Source organism: Sardina pilchardus, chromosome 2 (assembly GCF_963854185.1).
Source record: "Sardina pilchardus chromosome 2, fSarPil1.1, whole genome shotgun sequence".
In the NCBI taxonomy this organism is placed as follows: domain Eukaryota; kingdom Metazoa; phylum Chordata; class Actinopteri; order Clupeiformes; family Clupeidae; genus Sardina; species Sardina pilchardus.
Window position 1 is genome coordinate 17,671,236 of NC_084995.1, and position 18,526 is coordinate 17,689,761.

The 18,526-nt window shown below is 41.9% G+C and overlaps 2 protein-coding genes across 4 annotated transcripts; one reads left to right on the top strand and one right to left on the bottom strand.

The window, feature by feature from the left end:
- Positions 1 to 5,379, top strand: LOC134065266 (short coiled-coil protein B). 3 transcript variants are annotated; one of them, XM_062520534.1, is made up of 4 exons: positions 1 to 186; positions 2,512 to 2,580; positions 2,694 to 2,774; positions 4,009 to 5,379. In XM_062520534.1, exons 1-4 carry the CDS (start codon positions 123 to 125, stop codon positions 4,149 to 4,151), a joined length of 357 nt encoding a protein of 118 aa, XP_062376518.1. In that variant the 5' UTR covers positions 1 to 122; the 3' UTR covers positions 4,152 to 5,379. The 3 variants fall into 3 exon arrangements, with proteins under 3 accessions (XP_062376518.1, XP_062376520.1, XP_062376519.1); XM_062520536.1 differs by lacking the exon at positions 1 to 186 and adding an exon at positions 1,495 to 1,646; XM_062520535.1 differs by lacking the exon at positions 1 to 186 and adding an exon at positions 1,788 to 1,878.
- Positions 5,380 to 6,109: 730 nt separating this feature from the next.
- Positions 6,110 to 18,035, bottom strand: clgn (calmegin). Its single transcript, XM_062520533.1, has 15 exons — positions 17,867 to 18,035; positions 16,630 to 16,785; positions 16,425 to 16,498; positions 16,289 to 16,347; positions 15,962 to 16,103; positions 15,289 to 15,370; positions 14,845 to 15,037; positions 14,502 to 14,691; positions 11,563 to 11,676; positions 9,540 to 9,696; positions 8,897 to 9,112; positions 8,212 to 8,328; positions 7,519 to 7,720; positions 6,818 to 6,930; positions 6,110 to 6,659 (listed from the first exon to the last, which is right to left on the bottom strand). Exons 2-15 carry the CDS (start codon positions 16,783 to 16,785, stop codon positions 6,573 to 6,575), a joined length of 1,902 nt encoding a protein of 633 aa, XP_062376517.1. The 5' UTR covers positions 17,867 to 18,035; the 3' UTR covers positions 6,110 to 6,572.
- Positions 18,036 to 18,526: the final 491 nt, after the last annotated feature.

The window sequence follows — 18,526 nt, forward strand, 5'->3', positions numbered from 1 at the left end:
GAGAGAGAGAGAGAGAGAGAGAGAAAGAGAGGAGTAGCGTCAGCAATACTATCAGCAAAAAAACTATACATTCGTATTCGTACCGGTTCCAGTATTGACTCGATTCTAATAGAAGATCTACAATGGAAGGGGAAGTGGATGATGAAGATGGAACCTTTACCAACATTTCTCTGGCCGATGACACAGGTAAGTCTGATCTGATGCTCGCTCTGTAGCAGTGTGTGTGGCAGGTTCATCACACTGGAAGCAGAACACACCAGATGTGAGCAATACACATGTGCTCCAATGTAATGAGGTTTCGAACCACTCAAAGTCGTACGCTCTCTGCTTCTCGGGAAAAATATATTGTAAAATATGTCAGGAAACCTCAACAGACTTCAGCAAAATCCTGTTTAAGTGGACACTTTCATAAAATCACATAAAATACTGTACACCAACCTTAAACGTGGTGGTGTGGCATGTGCTACAGGAGAGTAGCTGTATAATGCTTGTGTTACACTGAATAGATTGTAGGGTTCCCTCTCCAGCAGGTTTCAAGGCTGTTGGATGGAAAAGAACAGGGGGGTGCTCGCTAACTACATCACTTACAGTTAGGCCTAGTAGTTATTTCTGATGTGGCATGCACAGATATAGGGAGTGTATGCATGTGTTTAAAAATAGGATGACAGAGGAAAATAAATATGGATGGCTAAGAACATGCTAGTGTAGGCTATAGCCTACAGAACATTTCAATACTATAGCATTTGCATTGTGGTTAATCAGATGTCATTATTATCATGCACTCGAGAGGCTTTACCTCAGAAAGAATAATTTGGCCAAAAAATGATTTATGTTGACTACAAAATATAGGTCTGGCTATGACAAAAATAAACCATGGAGTAACATTTTATCGTCTGTGCTTTTGCCAACTGTCGTAATGTACATGTACGTACACCCATAATTAAAGCACATGTTTCCATTGTATGCTGGTGACCTTGCACTGAGGACATATGGGACATAAACATAACAGAGATCATAAGAACATGTTTTTGAGTGTTAGTTAGAGGGTAATGTGGCAAATCAAGACTGTAGATGTTCTCAAATGTTTCCCACTAGCCTGCCAAGTTACATGACTGTTTGAAGTTTAGCCATCATCTGGGGCTACACTAATATAACCTAAGGTGATCAAGTGACGTAAGTTGGACTACACTATTTGTTCTTATTTAATGTAGGCCTATTAGTGGCATGCATTCATTGATAGCACATTTTCCAAGACCATGGCTGCCTGACCTTCGGCAATGACAGTCCCCATTTTCTATTAATATCCACCAGGTGGCACTGTTTTGACAATTCAAAACTTTCGATATGTGGAAGTCCTCTAATCATATCTGCGCTATTAAGTCTACCATGTTATGTCAGCGACTAATATTCAATGATTATTGGAAATCATATATTACACGTAGCCCTATTAAAAAGAATGGGCGTGTATTGAAATAATGGTATCACGCGACTCTGTCTCCATCTATCGGAAATACAACATTACACATCACACTTCAGTGGGATGAGGTAACGTGAACGTAGCTTGTGTTGTCATCGGTTGTGTTGGACGAATCAAGTGTGTGTTGACTTGGGACATTCCTTTAACCTTACGAGGATTTAAACCAACGGTGAGAAATACGTTGTTTGTATTAAAATGCATACGAATATAGGCTCTGCATTTGATCAGTGAAATAACGTTAATGCGCTGCAAATATTTATCTGTAAGGAGCTATTATTTAGTCAGTACCTGGCTAACTTAGCTAGCAATGGCTATCACCTGGGATTAGCCACCCTGCTGGAAGCATCATTTGGGAAAGGAAAGCTACATTCAACGTTGGCCATCTAGCCAGCAAATGCGAGGTTGCTACGTTTTTAGGTTAATTGATGGGGTATTCACGAAGGCTATCTGATCGTCTAGTGCCGATGGTTAGCATCTATGTGACAAATTAACGTTTACAGCACAGCGACGAATGATTGCTAACGTTATCTAGATTTGTGAACGAAGCTGTGCTAACTTTAGCTAACGTTCAATGCTATGCCACCGCCCTAACAAGTTAAATGCTAGCCAGCAAAAGCTACGGTAGCACAAGGATACTCTTTCGTCGTTCGGGATGTATTTTAACGATACTGTCGTTACGTCACGCTTGCTCTGTTAATAATTAACGTTATGTAACATTAGTTCACAAACCGGCTTGCTACTGTTGTTTGTTAGCAGGTTGCTAGCTCCGGTAACAGGCTAGTCACAGACCCAACGTTAACATCCCATGATGAATGAGATTCCCCTCCCGTGTTGTTCAACTTAGTTTTGTAGCTGTTATTATGGGTGTCTTGCTTCATGTTTTAGCCCACATGTGTTCCTTTAAAAGTTGCACGTGTTTAAAGTGTTGTTTTGTTGCATTAAAATGCGCTAACATTGCATCACTAATATAACGTTAATGGCATTAACTTTAATCTTCATTGTTTTACAGTCGGCTCATATTTTGTCTTTTCCAGTTGACAGGGGTGCAGCAGCACAGTATTCCAGAAACGACAACGAATTCATCATGAACTGTGACTTGGATGGTACATTCCCAATTTAAAAGTCCATACTCTAAGATACATACATTCGTGTATCCTCCTGCCTTGGGTGTGTGTGTGCTCTCTGCCAATCTGAGGTGTCTGTTTTGTCACGCCAGGGGACGTGGAGAACCAGGTGGAACTGGAAGAAAAGACGAGGCTCATAAATCAGGTGCTGGAGCTGCAGCATACATTGGAAGGTAATAACAGAGACGATGGTTCTGAAGAGTCTGTTGTAAAAACATACCCCGCGTGTGCCTGTGTAGAAGGGTATATTGGTAGAGCATTAGGCAAACTATAAACTTCCACTCCTGGGTGGATTTAAGTAACACATCAAAATAGTTAAGGTTTATTGAGCTACATTGTTTTGTTGTGGTGGCAAGGCCAGTGTTACATATACTTACCGCTCCCTAGTCAATGGATGCTTCTACAATCAGCCATCTCGAGTATTTCGTCTCCCATGCCTTTACTGCTGTCTGTCTATCTATCTTCTACTCACTGCTGAGCTCTTCTTTCCTTGCGCTCTTATGCTGTAATGTACTTACACGCTTCCCTAACACACTTATGCACTATAGGCTATCTAATGGTCCATTGTAATGCATCAGACCAGGGTAAATGTGCTGACCATGCAGAGTCCGAAAGTGTTTGTATATGAGATGGCCTAAAAGCATGTATGTATTGATTGCAGCATAGCAACATCTGGCTGGTGGTCAATGATTATTGTCCACTACTATAATATGGCCCAACATTACATGTGGCTGAACCTAGTTTTACCATCCTATTTGAATGTAGAATCGTAAAGCAACACAATGTTGTTCTTTTACGTTAAGACAATGGGTTCAAACTCCTTTTTTTATGATACACGGATTGAAACACTGATTTTAATCAATTTTCAATGCATCAAGCACTTAATGTAATTAGGGGCACAACGTCAATATGTTGAATATTGACGAAAAGGGGAATTCCTACAATATGTTCCTTTAATATGTTGCAAGTTAATTCTTCAAAGTAACATATCACTTTAAGGATGCACTGTGAACTTTTTTGGGGAAAACATTGACACTGAGTGTGTTTACATGCGCACCAAAAAAACTATGTCATGGCAGTGATCAGGTAACTGGAATAATCTGTTTAAGGTGTATTCATGTCTTGAAGAAATCAGAATATTGACAGAAACCTAGGTGTGTTAAACAGATTTTTCATAAACTGATAACGGCAGTAAATCGATAATGAATATTGGTTTATTCTGTTTACATGGGCACTTAAATAACCAGGTAACTACAAAAACCCAATAATACTGTAATAATCCATTTTTAGTGTGCATATAAAACACGCTCATTGATGCAGTGGTTCCTATCAACCTGTCTTGAATTCTAAAACGTATCAATCTTTGTTAAGATCTAACTGATTACGTTTGTCTCTCTGTTCCTTAAGACCTCTCAGCCAGAGTAGATGCCGTGAAGGAAGAGAACCTGAAGCTGAAGTCGGAGAACCAGGTTCTAGGCCAGTACATTGAGAACCTCATGTCTGCCTCCAGCGTGTTCCAAACCACTGACACCAAAGGGAAGAGGAAATAGTGGTGAACGAATTGTTAAAGTGTGTGTGTGTTTGTGTGTGTGGGGTGGGGGGTGATGGAACCTCCAACTTCTCCTATTCCAGTCCCATTCTCGATTCCCTCAGCAGACTCCTTGGCCTTGATGTGAGACCCAGTTTACACAGTCACTCTACCGACATGCTTATGTCACTTGTTATGTTATTTTTTGTATGATTACTGTTATTTATTATGTTGTCGATTTTTTAAAATATTCTTTTTGTATATATGTATTACATGTGGGTAGAGGTTTTTTTTTCTGATGCAAAAACAACAGTATTATTGTGAAAGTTAGTATGAGCCTGTACAGGTGTATGTCCTATGTGCTGTGGAGTTAACCAGAGTTGGAGTCAATCAAAGAACCACGTGTGTGTTACATAATTCATACTTGAGGAATTTTAATTTCAACAGTCAGATCATGATCATAAACGCTAAGGAGATGAGCACAGGATATATGTATGTATGTGGATGAATTGTGTGTTACAGTTTGCTGCACAAAAATGGCAAAGAATTGAGACTATTGATCTGATTTTCCAGACTGGAGTTCTCAAATATTTTAAAATGTAGAAGTCTCTATCCCACAACCTGGAGGAAATCCCTACCCCCATCTAGTCGGCATGTAGGTTGCAACAACAACAAAATTGCATGAATTTAAGATAGCAAAAGGGATCTTGCTTTTAGAGAATGGTGTACAGAATTATACTTGCCATGGTCCCCCATGGTCAAAATTATACAGTGCACCTGAACCAGGTATCTTCAACTAGCCTTATATTAGAGTGCGTGAAAAGAATAAAGGGACATTCATTTCCCAGGCCTGTGGAGGAAAAGAGAGATGGGGAACGCAGCTAGCCAAGTGGTTTCACTCTTCACATGTGACTCCTAACGGTTTGAACGGGGCCACTTATTGCATGTCTTACTCTTCTGGATTTGAAGAGTAGACACACAGGGTTTGAAAACTGACTCTACAGTATGTTTTACCTTTAGTTTTCATGTGATAACATTTGTAAAGGTTAAATGGATTATTCCCAACACATGAGTATAGAGGTGACGTGATGTAGGTGGCTCTAAAACACTAATCTCCTGGCTTGTAATGTTTCCTCTGTCACATTCATTGTATGAAAGAAACTGCCTTGTGCATAGATGTGTACATTAAAAAAAAATTATATTGCCTAAAACACTTTTGTTTTAATAAAATTTTATTCTTTGGCCTTTCACAGTGTCTTAATTTCATGAGTTCTGACAGCTGAGTGACCCCTTATTGCTTAAATATGAACAGTGATGCTGATGCAACAACAAAATGACACAAGGGAGAAACAGTGTTGTGAAATGTTAAAGGTGTACAAATACCAAAGCATCAGCATCTAGATTTTAGTGAAACAAGTTTGTTGTACACTGTGCCCCTGTATGAGAATGTCTTTGTTCACCTGTGTGCATTCTTGCACTGGCAAAATGCTTCACATCTTAATGCAACACAGACATGGTAGGAAGCAGTTATTTTTTGTAAATATTTATTTTCAAGAGCCATGTACAAGTTTGCAAACAGGGATCTGCCTTGAATGGGCAGACACATGAACTAGAAAAAGCTGGAGAGGAAACGCCTGTACATAACACTTGAATTTAAAGAAAAACACCCTCTCAGAAGTGATCGATCAGTACAGTGTGAAGGCTTCACATTTCCCGGCTCAGTAACCAGACAGTAGTGGCAACATATTTAAAAGCCAGTGACAAAAGTAAATGTCCTAACTTCAACAGAACTGCATTTTCATAAAAAGAAACAATTTCTAAAGTCAGTTGCGTATCAGTACATCTCTTCATCATTCAAAGTAACTTGGTAAAAACATGACATTGACGTTCCTTGAATAAGTTAAAAAACAAACACATCCGTAGATTACCTAGAGGTAACTTTGAAAGCAACTGAAAGGCCGCTTACCTCTTTGAATATTCTTCGCTACCTTTTTTTTTTTTTTTTTTTTTTACATTTATTTAAGTATTATTTATCCTAAAATGTGCCATTTCATCCATTTACCAGATTGTGGATCTCACAATATCGTAGAGAAACTGAAATTCAATTGTTGGTGGTAAATTCCGACTGAAGGATAAATCTCAACACCTTATAGGAGAACTTCTATCTGAGCAGGAAGACTGGAAAGGGGGGGGGGGGGGGGAGAGACACCGGGAAGGAGTACAGCGGGATGGAAGGAGGAAGCTGAAAGGATGGAGCCGACAGAATCCAGGAGGAAAGGGGAAAGGAAGGAGAGAAGGGGAGGGGGGGATAAACAGAAAGCCTGCATGCAGTTGGGCAGACATGAGAATCCACCAGAGACATGCCTAGAGGAGCGGGAGGGGAGGGGAGGGAGGAGGTAGCAGTGAGCTAAGTGTTTTCGCCGTCAGCCAGTCCTTCGGTCCTTCAGTCCTTCCGTACTCTGCGTTTCCTGACCGCCTGTTTATTGAGTCCGTCTCCAGTGCTTTGGGCTCCCTCATCTGCCTCCTTCATCTGACAAACACGAGACGACAGACACACACACACACACACACACACACACACACACACACACACACACAGGTGAGTAACACTGAACTCAAGACGTGCATTTGAAACGTACACACGATATGTCCACACAGACAGGGCTGGGCTGTTCCGCTTCAGCTCACCTCATCATCTGATGCCGTGTCGTTGGACTTGGTGGCTTCGTCCTCCTCTTCTCCGTCGGGGACGTCACCTGCAGCCTCTCCAGCAGCTGCCTCCGCCTCATCAAGCTTCTCCTCTGCAAATGAGGACATCACGTGACCTCCAGTCAAGGACCTTATGGGCTCAGTGCTCAAAACAGTGTAAACAACACTGTCAAAACATACTGTACTGTACGGTGTAGATAATGAGGTCGATTATGAAAACATAAAGACAAACAAATCTGACTGCTCACACAGAGGTCTGGCCCAGCAGATTAAGAGAGAGATTCAATCAGTCAAAGCCAGTCCAGTGCTGCAATAGCCTGGCGATCACCAAACCAAGCTCAGTCTACAGGTATTGAGACTGAACATTAGATTGGGGAGTCTACTCCGTATTTCTACTGCACAAGAGGCGTGATCAATGGTCTTAGTTCAAATGGCTCTGTACACTTCGATAGTCCTTCAACAAACCAGACCAACGATCCGGGTGTGCCAGGTGAATCAGCCAGTTTGTGATGGGTCCCCGCAAATTTGTAACAGAAGCAGGAGAGATAAATGTGTAGGTTTTCAGCCTGAGTTGTAGGGCGAAATCCAACTGCCGGCAGATCGGACAGGGTTTACCCAGTCTAGTGTTGGAACATAAAGCCTGTGAGTAAGAGCCTCCGGTGAGTGTCTGTGTAAATTACCCAAATCTCCCTTGGCCTCAGCAGCTTCAGGCTCAGCTTCAGCATCCTCCTCTGCCTCATCCTCCTCTCCTTCTTCTCCTTCTCCTTCTCCCTCCACATCTCCCTCAGCCTGCTCTTCCTCCTCCTCCTCCTCCTCTTCTTCTTCTTCGTCTGCCTCTTTGGGTGGGTCTACCTTCTTGTAGGTATAGTCATCTGTTGCCTTCTGTAATAGAGAAAAACAAAGCATCCTTACGGTCACCTATTCAATGCTCACAGCTTTGCACCGGTTCACCCCTCTGATATCCACTGTGTAACATCATGGCTTTGTAAAATTAACATGATTCATAACGGTACTACAGATGAAAACTAGCATTCATGGCTAATTAATGCTGGTGTTTTTACATTATATAGTTAAGTTGAATTAGTATGTTAAATAATGTGTACTGTCCCTTTTATTTCATGCAAATTAATCTAAGCACACATTTAAAAATTAAACAGAGATTATCGCCACACACTGGTCTAATGTAAGGAATTTGCTTGGCAAAAAGCTTGATATTCTTGCACATCACCAGCACCTGGGGCTTGAAAATGGCCAGTGCACAGAGAATGTATAAACTTATCTTTTTAATAAACATACATTGCTCAGTCCAAACAACCCCAAGATGATAAAACTAGCAGGAGACTGGCTGGCTTGCCCTGTAAACGGCCTCTTACCTTTGGCCAGCAGAACAGCACCCCCAGGCCGATGGGGAGTCCCACGGTCAGGATGTAAATGATCCACAGCCACGGCCGGTCCTCTGCAGCCAGCACCAGCTGATTCAGCATGCCGGGCTAGAGGACACACACACACACACACACACACACACACAAAGACAGGAGGAAGGTCACCAGTGAGTGTGTGTGTGTGTGTGTGTGGGTCTCGGTCACACACCAAACACGGGAGGCACACAGAGGAGATCAGGTACAAAATTCAGTGTTGGTCTTTGAGTGTGTGTGTGTGTGTGTGTGTGTGTGTGTGTGTGTGTGTTCAACTTCATTTTCACTCTATTTAGAACACTTTGGATGAATTTCAGCAGTAGCTGGCATTTTGAGCCTTTTTCAGTCCTTAAACTGCAGAGGCAGATGTTGACGCCAGCATTGATATCTTTCATCACAGTGCAGAATGGTTTCTCCAAGTGTGGTCTACGAGCAGATGTGGTATGATAAGTTTTCTTATCAGTGTTTCTTAAACTGTCTATGTGTGACTCCAAGGCTCAAAGTTGAGAGTCACATAGATTAAGTGTTTGCAATATTGAACCAACTCTAAACTCTGCAAATCTAAACACTGTTGTTTAAATTGTCTGTTTAATAGTCCTACGTATGTGTGTGTGTGTGTGTGTGTGTGTGTGTGTGTGGTTACCTCATTGGCACTGGCCACCAGCTTCTTGAGCCCCCAGCTGTCTGACGCCCACCGGTCAGCCACGGCCTTCTCCGAGGTGATGATGAAGTTGTCAAAGTAGATGTCCGACGTCATGGACCACAGCTCCAGGCCCACCGCCCTGAAGGCGCTCATACGGAAAGGATGCAGGTCCTCGAAGAAGTCTGGGTTGGGGATCTTACGGGGACTCCACGTCCCCTGGACAACACACATACAAGAGGCTTTGTAGAACGAAGAGAACTTTCAAAGTGCAAATCTTATATTTCATACAACTCTGTCTTTCTTTTCCCTTGACTATTTCTTTCACCTACAATGAGGAGATAGAACACGTTATGTCTAAACACAGGATCCTGCAATTGTATTTTGTCACATGTTCAAAATCAATAGTTACCATTACTTTTCTTTAACTGAGAGCGTGCTGTGTTGAGGGGAACTTGTGTAAACTGAAAACCAACTTACAACAACCAACAAACTAAGTACACACTGACCTTGCAGGAGTGCACTGCATAACCACTAACTTAGCTATTCTCCCTGTGCTGAGCTACTCTCATTATTCTAATTGAACTAACTTAAGTGTGTATGTCAGGACAAGTCATGCAAGAAGAAACTGTCTGTGGTGGTTTACCTGGAAGTTGAGGTTATCAATAAGAGGTGCCTTCCACTTGCCCCTGTAGTGGGGGTTGTTCATCATGGGAGGCTTCCAGACTCCACACCCTATGGCCAGCTCACATGCGGGGTTGGGGATCTGGGGGGCCTCCCACTCTCCGTCCATTTCCTCATCCCTGGAGGGGACAGTTGAGTTCAGAACCTCCTCACTACACAACTATGGACATTACTGCACAATCATCAGAGGAGCTATGCTGAACTGTATAGCCTTCGAGCTGAATTGAACACAGATACACAGCACTCTTATATATGCACTTATATATCATATGTGTATGTTTGTTACTGTATGTTAGCAGCATTGCAGCAGTAATGCAGTCCAAGACAAATTTCCTTTGGCACAATAAAAGTATATCCTATTCTATATTCTATTCTATCCCACTGCCTTGCGCTGTATTTTAACACACCGCCATTCGTGATACACGGTGGTTAGGGGTGTGAATCTCTCATGTGAAAGACGATACGATTCGCATCTAGATACATTGTCACGATACGATTCAAAAAAAGATACATGTTAATAGCAAACGATTCGATACGATTCAATTCGATGCGATTCGATGCAATTCGATGCGGTTCAATAATCGAAAGCATTCTGAAAGTTATTTTTCATTGTGCACATTCACTTTACAATTGTGCACATTTTACATGATCAAGTTAATGGTTATCAATAGGACAAACAACTTGATGTATGAACATGACAAAACATTTTATTGTGAAAAGGTGAGGTTTTTCATATAATATTTTAGTAATGGCACACACTGAGGACACCATAAAGAAATAAACAGAAGAAACACATATCTCTGTATATGTTGCATAAAAAAATTAAAGACCAAAGAGGTGTCGTTACAAAAGAAAATAAAGCAGTGCTTTGCCCTTGGCCTTTTCTCATGTAAAAGAATAAATGATTCTCTGCTTATCTCCCTCAACAATGGAATTCTCTTCTCTGATTGGCTGATGGGGTGGCCATTAACTTCGTATAACCTGCTACCTTTGAAGTAGTTCCCGTATCACACTTGAATATTAATTCGCCAAACTCGTTGCGAAGTTTAAATGAACTGTCACGTTGCATCCAAGCTGAAATACAGACGTGCAGAACCATAGTAACATTGTAGCATATGACGGAGGTGGATTGTAGCTAGTTGGATGCCATGTAGGCTATAAAAGTAGCGATCTTTCAAAGTTAAAGTTAATCAGAATCCTGGGATATGCCCGCTTGACAACGGGAGAGATAGAACCAGAGCCATATAAAGAGACCTTCTCTTTTGAAAAAGCCAAACGACTTCCAAACTTTGGATTTAAGTTTCGCCGGCGCGTTGAATATAGGTTCGGAGTTGTCAGAAATCTTTTCTGAGGAAGACTAGCATCTCATTCCTTCAGGCACGTCCAGGGCACGTTTCGTTGGAATGGATAGAAGAACGTGATAGGCTATGCCATCTTTGACCAATGAGAGGCTGTCATTGTTCTCAAATCAAAATTGGGATGCACACAGCCACGCACCAGGCCAGGAAATCGAGTATTTCATAAGAGACGGTCAAGTCAGAAACGTTTGCGAATGTGAACCGATTTGTTTCTTTTAAATCGAAACAATAACCGATTCATGTCATGAAAAATTCGAAACGAGGCTTGATGCATCGATGTAGTCGTCTTTTACAGGTTAAAAACGAATATCGATATGTATCGGTTATTTTTTACACCCCTAACGGTGGTATTACAAAAGAGAGCTGGCCTGGAGCCAGCCAGTGTGCAAGCTGACTTTAGTGGATAATATCCTTACCACACAGAGCAAATGCATTTTTGTCATTATGGCAAGACTGTTGTTTCTTCGGTTTCTACTAGGTCTTTTTTTTTTGCAATAGAAAACTCTACATAGCACCTTTAATGTGAATATAAAAGGTGGAATTCTTTCCTTCATTCAAAAGCAGTTGAGTCTTCTGGTGTGGATCAATGAGTCAAAGCAGTCGGGTCTTTTGCCTTTTTAGACTTACCAGTCGTCGGGCTTCTCAGCGCTGGGGTCGGGCACCAGCTCCGGCTCGTCGTCCAACCAGCCCTCTGGCTTCAATCCGCTGGGGTCCTCAATCATGGCTGGGGCCTCCTCATCCCTACAGAAGGGACGTAACGACAGACATTACCCTCAACAGCATCTACCCACTCAACAGCATGATGACATTATCTGTCCATTCGACAAAATTACATTCATTGTCCCAGTCACAGATCTTAAGTTGGGTATACAACACAGAAACCAGGTACTACTATCTCCAAGTCACACTAAAGGTTTCTGACAACACGTTTCCTCCCAAATTTAAGGTTCTGAGGTAAGTAAGAACTGGTAAGATGAGAAGGACTCCAATGCAATGGCACACTAGTGTAGACAGAAGCTAATTTGAATTCACCATAAAATACAACATTGTAAACATTCTGCATTCCATTTGTCCGCCCAAGTCTGCCGCCAAGTTGTTTTCACAAGCTACTAACCGAAAGTTGCAAAAGAAACGCCCTGAAGTTGTATCCCCACTTGCTCGTTCGAACCCAAAATACCCTCAAGTTTGAAATTCCAAGATGGCTGTGCCCATAACAGTAAATAAGAGCCGTAGATATATTTTGTTAGTAAGCCTAGAAATCTAGACGCACCTAGCGGCAGCAAATCTATTGCCTATGCTGCCTGGGGTGTCTAGCAACTCAGCAGCTGGAGAAATGAAACTTCGACCGAGCAATCACATCGTGTTTAGAGTCGGTAGGCGGGCTTAACATAATGATGAGGATTCTGCTACTTGAAAACAAGAGGATGATTTGTTTAACGCTATCCTACTGCATGGAGAGGGAATTTGAAAGACAACTGTTTATCCCACTCCTCCAATTGAGCCCCTGGTGGGTGTGGGTCTAGCTCGCTAGGCTACTGTTTAGTAGCAGTTCTGTCTGATTTATACCTCATTAAATCAGTCGTAGAACAAGAACAATAGAGTTCAGCCTCTATCTGTCGTCATGTTGTTATAACATTTGTGTAAAATAAGATGTAACTTCGACTTCCTGAAAGGCTTTTTACCAGCATAAACATTTCCGATTGACCATCACCTTTGTTTTAGATTACAGGGATTATTATGGTTCATCTTCCAGCAGAACTACACACATCAGTGTATGGAAATTGAATAATATAAATTATAACAGTTAGGTCCGGTTGATATATTTATACGTTTTTGATTGGACAAAAGGCATTCTATGAGCTATCACATATCCCAGTACATCCCCAATCAAGACTTTTTACTGCAAGTAATCACTCATACCTACGGCCAAATTACAGTTGTGGCGATATCCTTTACCATCTTTTATTAGGTTTATGGGGTAAAAACAGAGAAAGGAGCATGTGTTTTTAGTTTGTGCTGCGTCAAAATCTAAGTCTATGCTATGTTATTTAAGCCTACACATTTCCTCATTTTCTTATCAACCTCTTGCTTCAAACGTCTGCTTAAGTGACACCTCGAAACGTTATTGCACAGGCAGCACACCGTGCTCTCACAAGTAGGTTAGCAAAGAACTGGCATGAACGATGTAGGAGTAAGCTAGCCGAAGCCTAATATCTAACATCTTCCAACAAACATAAAAACGGGGCAACAATCAAATGTTAAATAATAACAATTATGTATGCCTGTGTGTGTGGTATATAGCCTAGCCTACTTGGGATGATTACATGCATATGTCAAAGATTTTCTATTTTCATATTGATGTTAATTAATGTACTGTATAGATCCGAAGTTCAGACGGTAGGCCTAGCTGTGACGTGCAGTCACCTGACATCACCATCAAATTAGGGGATATTTCAGAACTTTTAACGTGGACCGCTCCCCTTAAGAGCATCTTAAGAGCAGTGCACTCGCGCTCACGCTACAAGCATGTTCGGGAAACTGTCGGAAAAACCAAACAAACAATCTTAAGATAAATCGTAGAAAACCCTCGTAAGTGCGTCTATCCATCGTTATCGGGAAACGTACCCCAGGGGTCAAGACTGGCCTTAGGTCATTGAATTTGATGCCGGCGGCTAAGGGAAGCCAGTGGAGCTCAATGAACCGCAGGGTAACAAGACCAATATCGGCAGATATATCGGTGCATGCCTACTCCCCACATCTCCCAATCTCTCATTTCCTGTCATCTCTTCACTCTCTTGACGAATAAAGGCTTAAAAAGTTGCAAAATCTTTCTCCTGACCCAAGGACCTGATCAAACTGATGGATCTTAATAAAACAGAACATGTCTCCTCACCAACAGTCTGTCAGAAAGAGACTGTGATCTAAGTTAGAAGTGCTCCAAGACAATCAGTCAAAGCCTTAATGAAAATACTGTAGTCAGTTATAAGCACAGTGCCAGTTTATGAGGCCCCACAGGTCAAGTTTACAGGGTGCAGTGTCACCATCCTACAACTGAGGGGCCAACTCCAGTGTCTGTATACCAGTTGCCACTGTAGACACACTGGGAAGACTATGTGATGAAGATATGACTCAATAATACTGTATCAGTCAGTCAATTTGTTGTAAGACCTCTCTCTGTGTAAACAGGAAACGCCTTTCAAAAGACATTCCATTGCACCCAACACCAACAAAGGCACCTCAGGATCAAGCCAACACAAATAGCCATGACAGAGACAGCTCCGCCTGTATCCATTGTACACGAGTATTTGCTGACCGTTGGCAGTACAAAGCTATAGGTCGAAACCATTTCTGAAAAAATTCTCACATACACTAGTGGGGGAGAGGAGACAATAAGGACAGCAAAATGCTCTCACCACCAGCCACACCCTGTCAACAACACTATCTACAATCCTCAGAGAGAGAGAGAGCGAGAGAAAGAGTGAGTGAGTGGGTGATTCTTTTCTGCTAATGCACATACAAGTGCCAATAAATAGACTGTTTCACTTCATCAGATGAGATTAGCTCACCAGTCGTCTGGCTTCATCGCCTCTGGGTCCGGGATTTTAGCCCTCTCATCCCAGTCCTCTGGTTTACGGTCTTTGGGATCGTCAATCTCTTTCGGTGGATTGACAGGAGGAACGACATCGTTGAGGAGGCTTCCCTGGTTCACGCTTGACTGGTCGACGAAAATCTCATAGGTGTTGTCAGCGTTGAGCACTAACAGTTCAAAAGTCAAACAAGCACGCCGTTAGAGTAATCATTATCCGCAGTTCATGTCAAATCATCTAGGAATCATTTGCCGTTCCCAATGAATAATGGACTTACAAAAAGCGCTTCAGTTAACAGGTCATTGTAAGGTGGCCCACTCACCTAAGGTGTAGAGGTGAGTCTTCTTATCTGTATAGAACTTCTTCAGGTCTACATTTGCCCTCTTGGCATGCTTCTCCTCCAGGTCATTGTTAAGCGGGTTCTTGTGCCTAAATATGAAGTGCAGCTTGTAGTCCTCACCACATTTGTCTGGCCCAAACATAATGCTATATGGTGAACGGTCGTTAAACTGCTCCTGAAATAGAGAAATATACGGATGAACAAAGACAGTGAACAAAGACCAAGGCAAATTAACCTTCTAGGGAAACAGGTAACATCTTTACAGAATAATATGGTGTTTTTAACCAATTAGTTCCCATTAGCCTGGTGTCCTGTAAGGAACTAGACTATCAGTCTGACGTTCGTGTAATAACTAATGAGTTGGTATCACTCTCTCCAAACAAGACAGGAAAAATGAACCTTTATCAGAAATAATATTGAACCTACCAAATCTAGATCTGCCGAGTCACTCAGCAACTTGATGTAAGCACCTCCGCAGTCAATGCCATCTTGAAAGTTCACCTCATATCTACATACACAGTAAAGGATTAACAACCTCTCTATATGCTCATGTCACGGGGTCAGCATTTGGAACACGTTCTGTGTGAAAACAAGGCTGAGGTGAGAAGAACTAAAGAACTAGAACTATCTATTTCAAGAACGTTTCATTGTTTACAAAGAGACACAGACATCTGTCAGCAGTGGATTACCAAAATAAAGCAAGGCGTTGGACTAAATTTTGATGTTTTGCTGAGTGCACCAATTGTTCCCTTAACTTATATATGGGTGATTATGTAACCCTCTATCCTACTGTATATCCTTTTATGCTGATCTCAGGATCCTATTTCCTTCATCATCCCATTTTCCACATCCAACATCGTGAACATTACTGGTAGAGACTCAAGGTTTTTCCATCAAGCCATCTGGATCGTTTTCAGAGCAGCTCAAATTGTAAGTGACATCGTAATATAATGTAGTTCAACAGCAGGTATCCCACCTTAGACTTGTTATCGCAGAGAAAATATTCAAAATGGCGACCACGTGACGTTAGTGTATAGCAGTTATCATACAGTCACCACAGCTCTCACTACTCTTCTCTTCAGAGAAGCAGGACACTTACTGAACAACCAGCGGCTTGTCTTCGAAAACAAACGGTTTGTCCAACATGGCAGAAATGGCATGGTGCTTTGCCCGAGACTTCAGAACCAGACCCAAATCTCCAGGCACCTTGTTTTCCTTTACAGTCTCCACTTCCCATTTGCCTGAGGAGAGAATGAAAATTAAAAATCCTCCAGTTGATGTAGATTAAACAAACAAACGATATAAATAAATACATACATAAATAAATAATGATTCATTATTATAGACGGTTCATTTTCAGACCTTGTGAAACAAAGCCAAGCAATAAACACACATAGCAGAAATAAATCCCCATTCTAGTCCAAACCATCATATTTGGCAATGTCATCATCCACATCTTCTTTCATAGTTTTAGACAGGTGCCACCTGGAAAAGATGGACACAAGTCAAGTCAGAACAGTCCGTTTGACATCATGCATGTTTCCCATAGACTGAACTCTTACCGTCCCATTGAGCCATCATCAAACGTCTCGGCGAAAAACACCTCTCCTGTGGGAACTGGCGTCTTGTATGTTACCTAAGGGAGTTGACAATCAACATATAAGAGGGGAAATCTTCCACACAGCTACAACAACATTCAAAATTCCTCGCAATTAAGAGCATGTACAATTACAAAGAAAGGATGCTTTGTGGTCTCGCCAAACAGACCTGGAAGGACACGTTAGCATCTGCCTCAGCGGCCTCCGTCTCTTCTGAATCTTCCACGAAAGCCTCGTCCTCTTCTTCTGCCTCATCGACCTCTGCCCAGACTACCACGGCGACGGAGAGCAGGAAAAAGCACGTCCAGCTCCACCGCAGCCTCATCTTGATACGAAAGTGTTGACAATAATAATTTAAAAAAAAAACGTTATACTATAACGGTGCTATTTCTTGTCAGACATTTACAGTACATACTTCCCTACTGGTTTGACACCGCTGTAAGCCAGGCCAGTGCTGAATTGCTCTGACCATCTGCCCCGTTTTGTTTCACATGCAAATGGTAACCCAACACCATGAACAGTCAAAATAATGAACATGGATACCAATGACAATACGTTACTGTTGCCATTTGTCGACAGGATGCTAATCGAGAAAGTGATTGAATATGGAAATTTGTCAGACAGGTCATTCGCATACTAGGGTTTACGTTAAGTGCGCTCCTGGGCGATGATGCAGCACCTTAACGTAACGTTATAATGATATTACCAAGCAAGCAAACTCACTCTACCTCAAGTTTCTTTACGATAACCTGATCTCAAATTCAGTGTACTCTAACTTAATAACATTGAACAAGTCCAATTCTTGCTGAGCTAGCTACCACGTCAGTGACGTTAAGCTCCAACGTTAACCTACATGATTAATACGTTCATGTTATCATTAACCTACATGATACGAAAAGTATAACGTTAGCTGAGATTAAATTTCACTTATTTGTGAACATCCAACGGTAACCTTAGTATTTAAAGTAATTCATAACTAAGTTTGTTAATATTGAATGCGAAGCAAATTGGCTTGGGTTTATTTCAGAATTAACGTTGGCCTGCACATCCCTCAGAAACTGATGTTCTCATGGGCGCCAATTTAACCCGTTATCATGTCAGGGTACTCTTACATACAACATACAAAATACACAACATAATTGCCTGTCTGGCCAAGCTACCGATAGTTTAAAAAGACAGTAATGTTTATGAGCTGTAATGCACTGGAGGCTGCTGTACTATGCAGGTCACCCCCTTTGCGGCTAGCATAGTATTTCTGGAAGCTAACGTTACCTCAGTCCTCAGTGGCTAACGTTAACTAGCGTGCTAGCCAGGCAGCTAACGGTAGCTAACGGTATACCGAAAACTGCAAGCTCACATTGTACGATAAGTCGCCAAAATGAAATTAAACCTTTACAGAAACAAACCTTGTGCTGCCCACTATATGTCCTTTTTATCCGGGACTGTTCAGATATGCGTGTCAGTGATTATTTTACAGAGCTGCTTACAGCCCACTTTGAATGAACAGCACGCGAATGTTCGCGAACAGCAACAGTACAGCCGTCAAGTACGGCAGTGGCTGTGGCTCATTTATGCCGCGCCAAGCTGACCACCAACCGACTGCATACAGCACACTGTACTTCAAATACTGCTTACTTCAAAATAAAAGCCCACTTATTAGCCAGTTATTTTTCTAGCTCCACTAATCTTACAATCAGTTGACATTCATATCACTTCGTGTTCAGTGCCCTATCTGTATGCACAGCCTACTGTCTGATGCTTTCCTTGTCAAAATGTATATTCATTACTTCACAACGTAAAAGCTCCCACAAATGAACGGAATACCTAACACGCTGTGTCCACAAGGGGGCACTGTTGACCATCAAACACAGTGCCGTAGACAAAAACCAGGAGGTCACGAACGCAACTGACATGCCCTTAAAGAAAATACAAAGGGAATGGATTGCATGCATGCTAACCATATCAGGTCTATAGACCGTTTTCTGAGTTGCAAAGCCTACAGCAAGTTTAGGACACACATTAATGAGCACCAATTAATGAGTATAGCGGGTGGACTGTGACAGTCC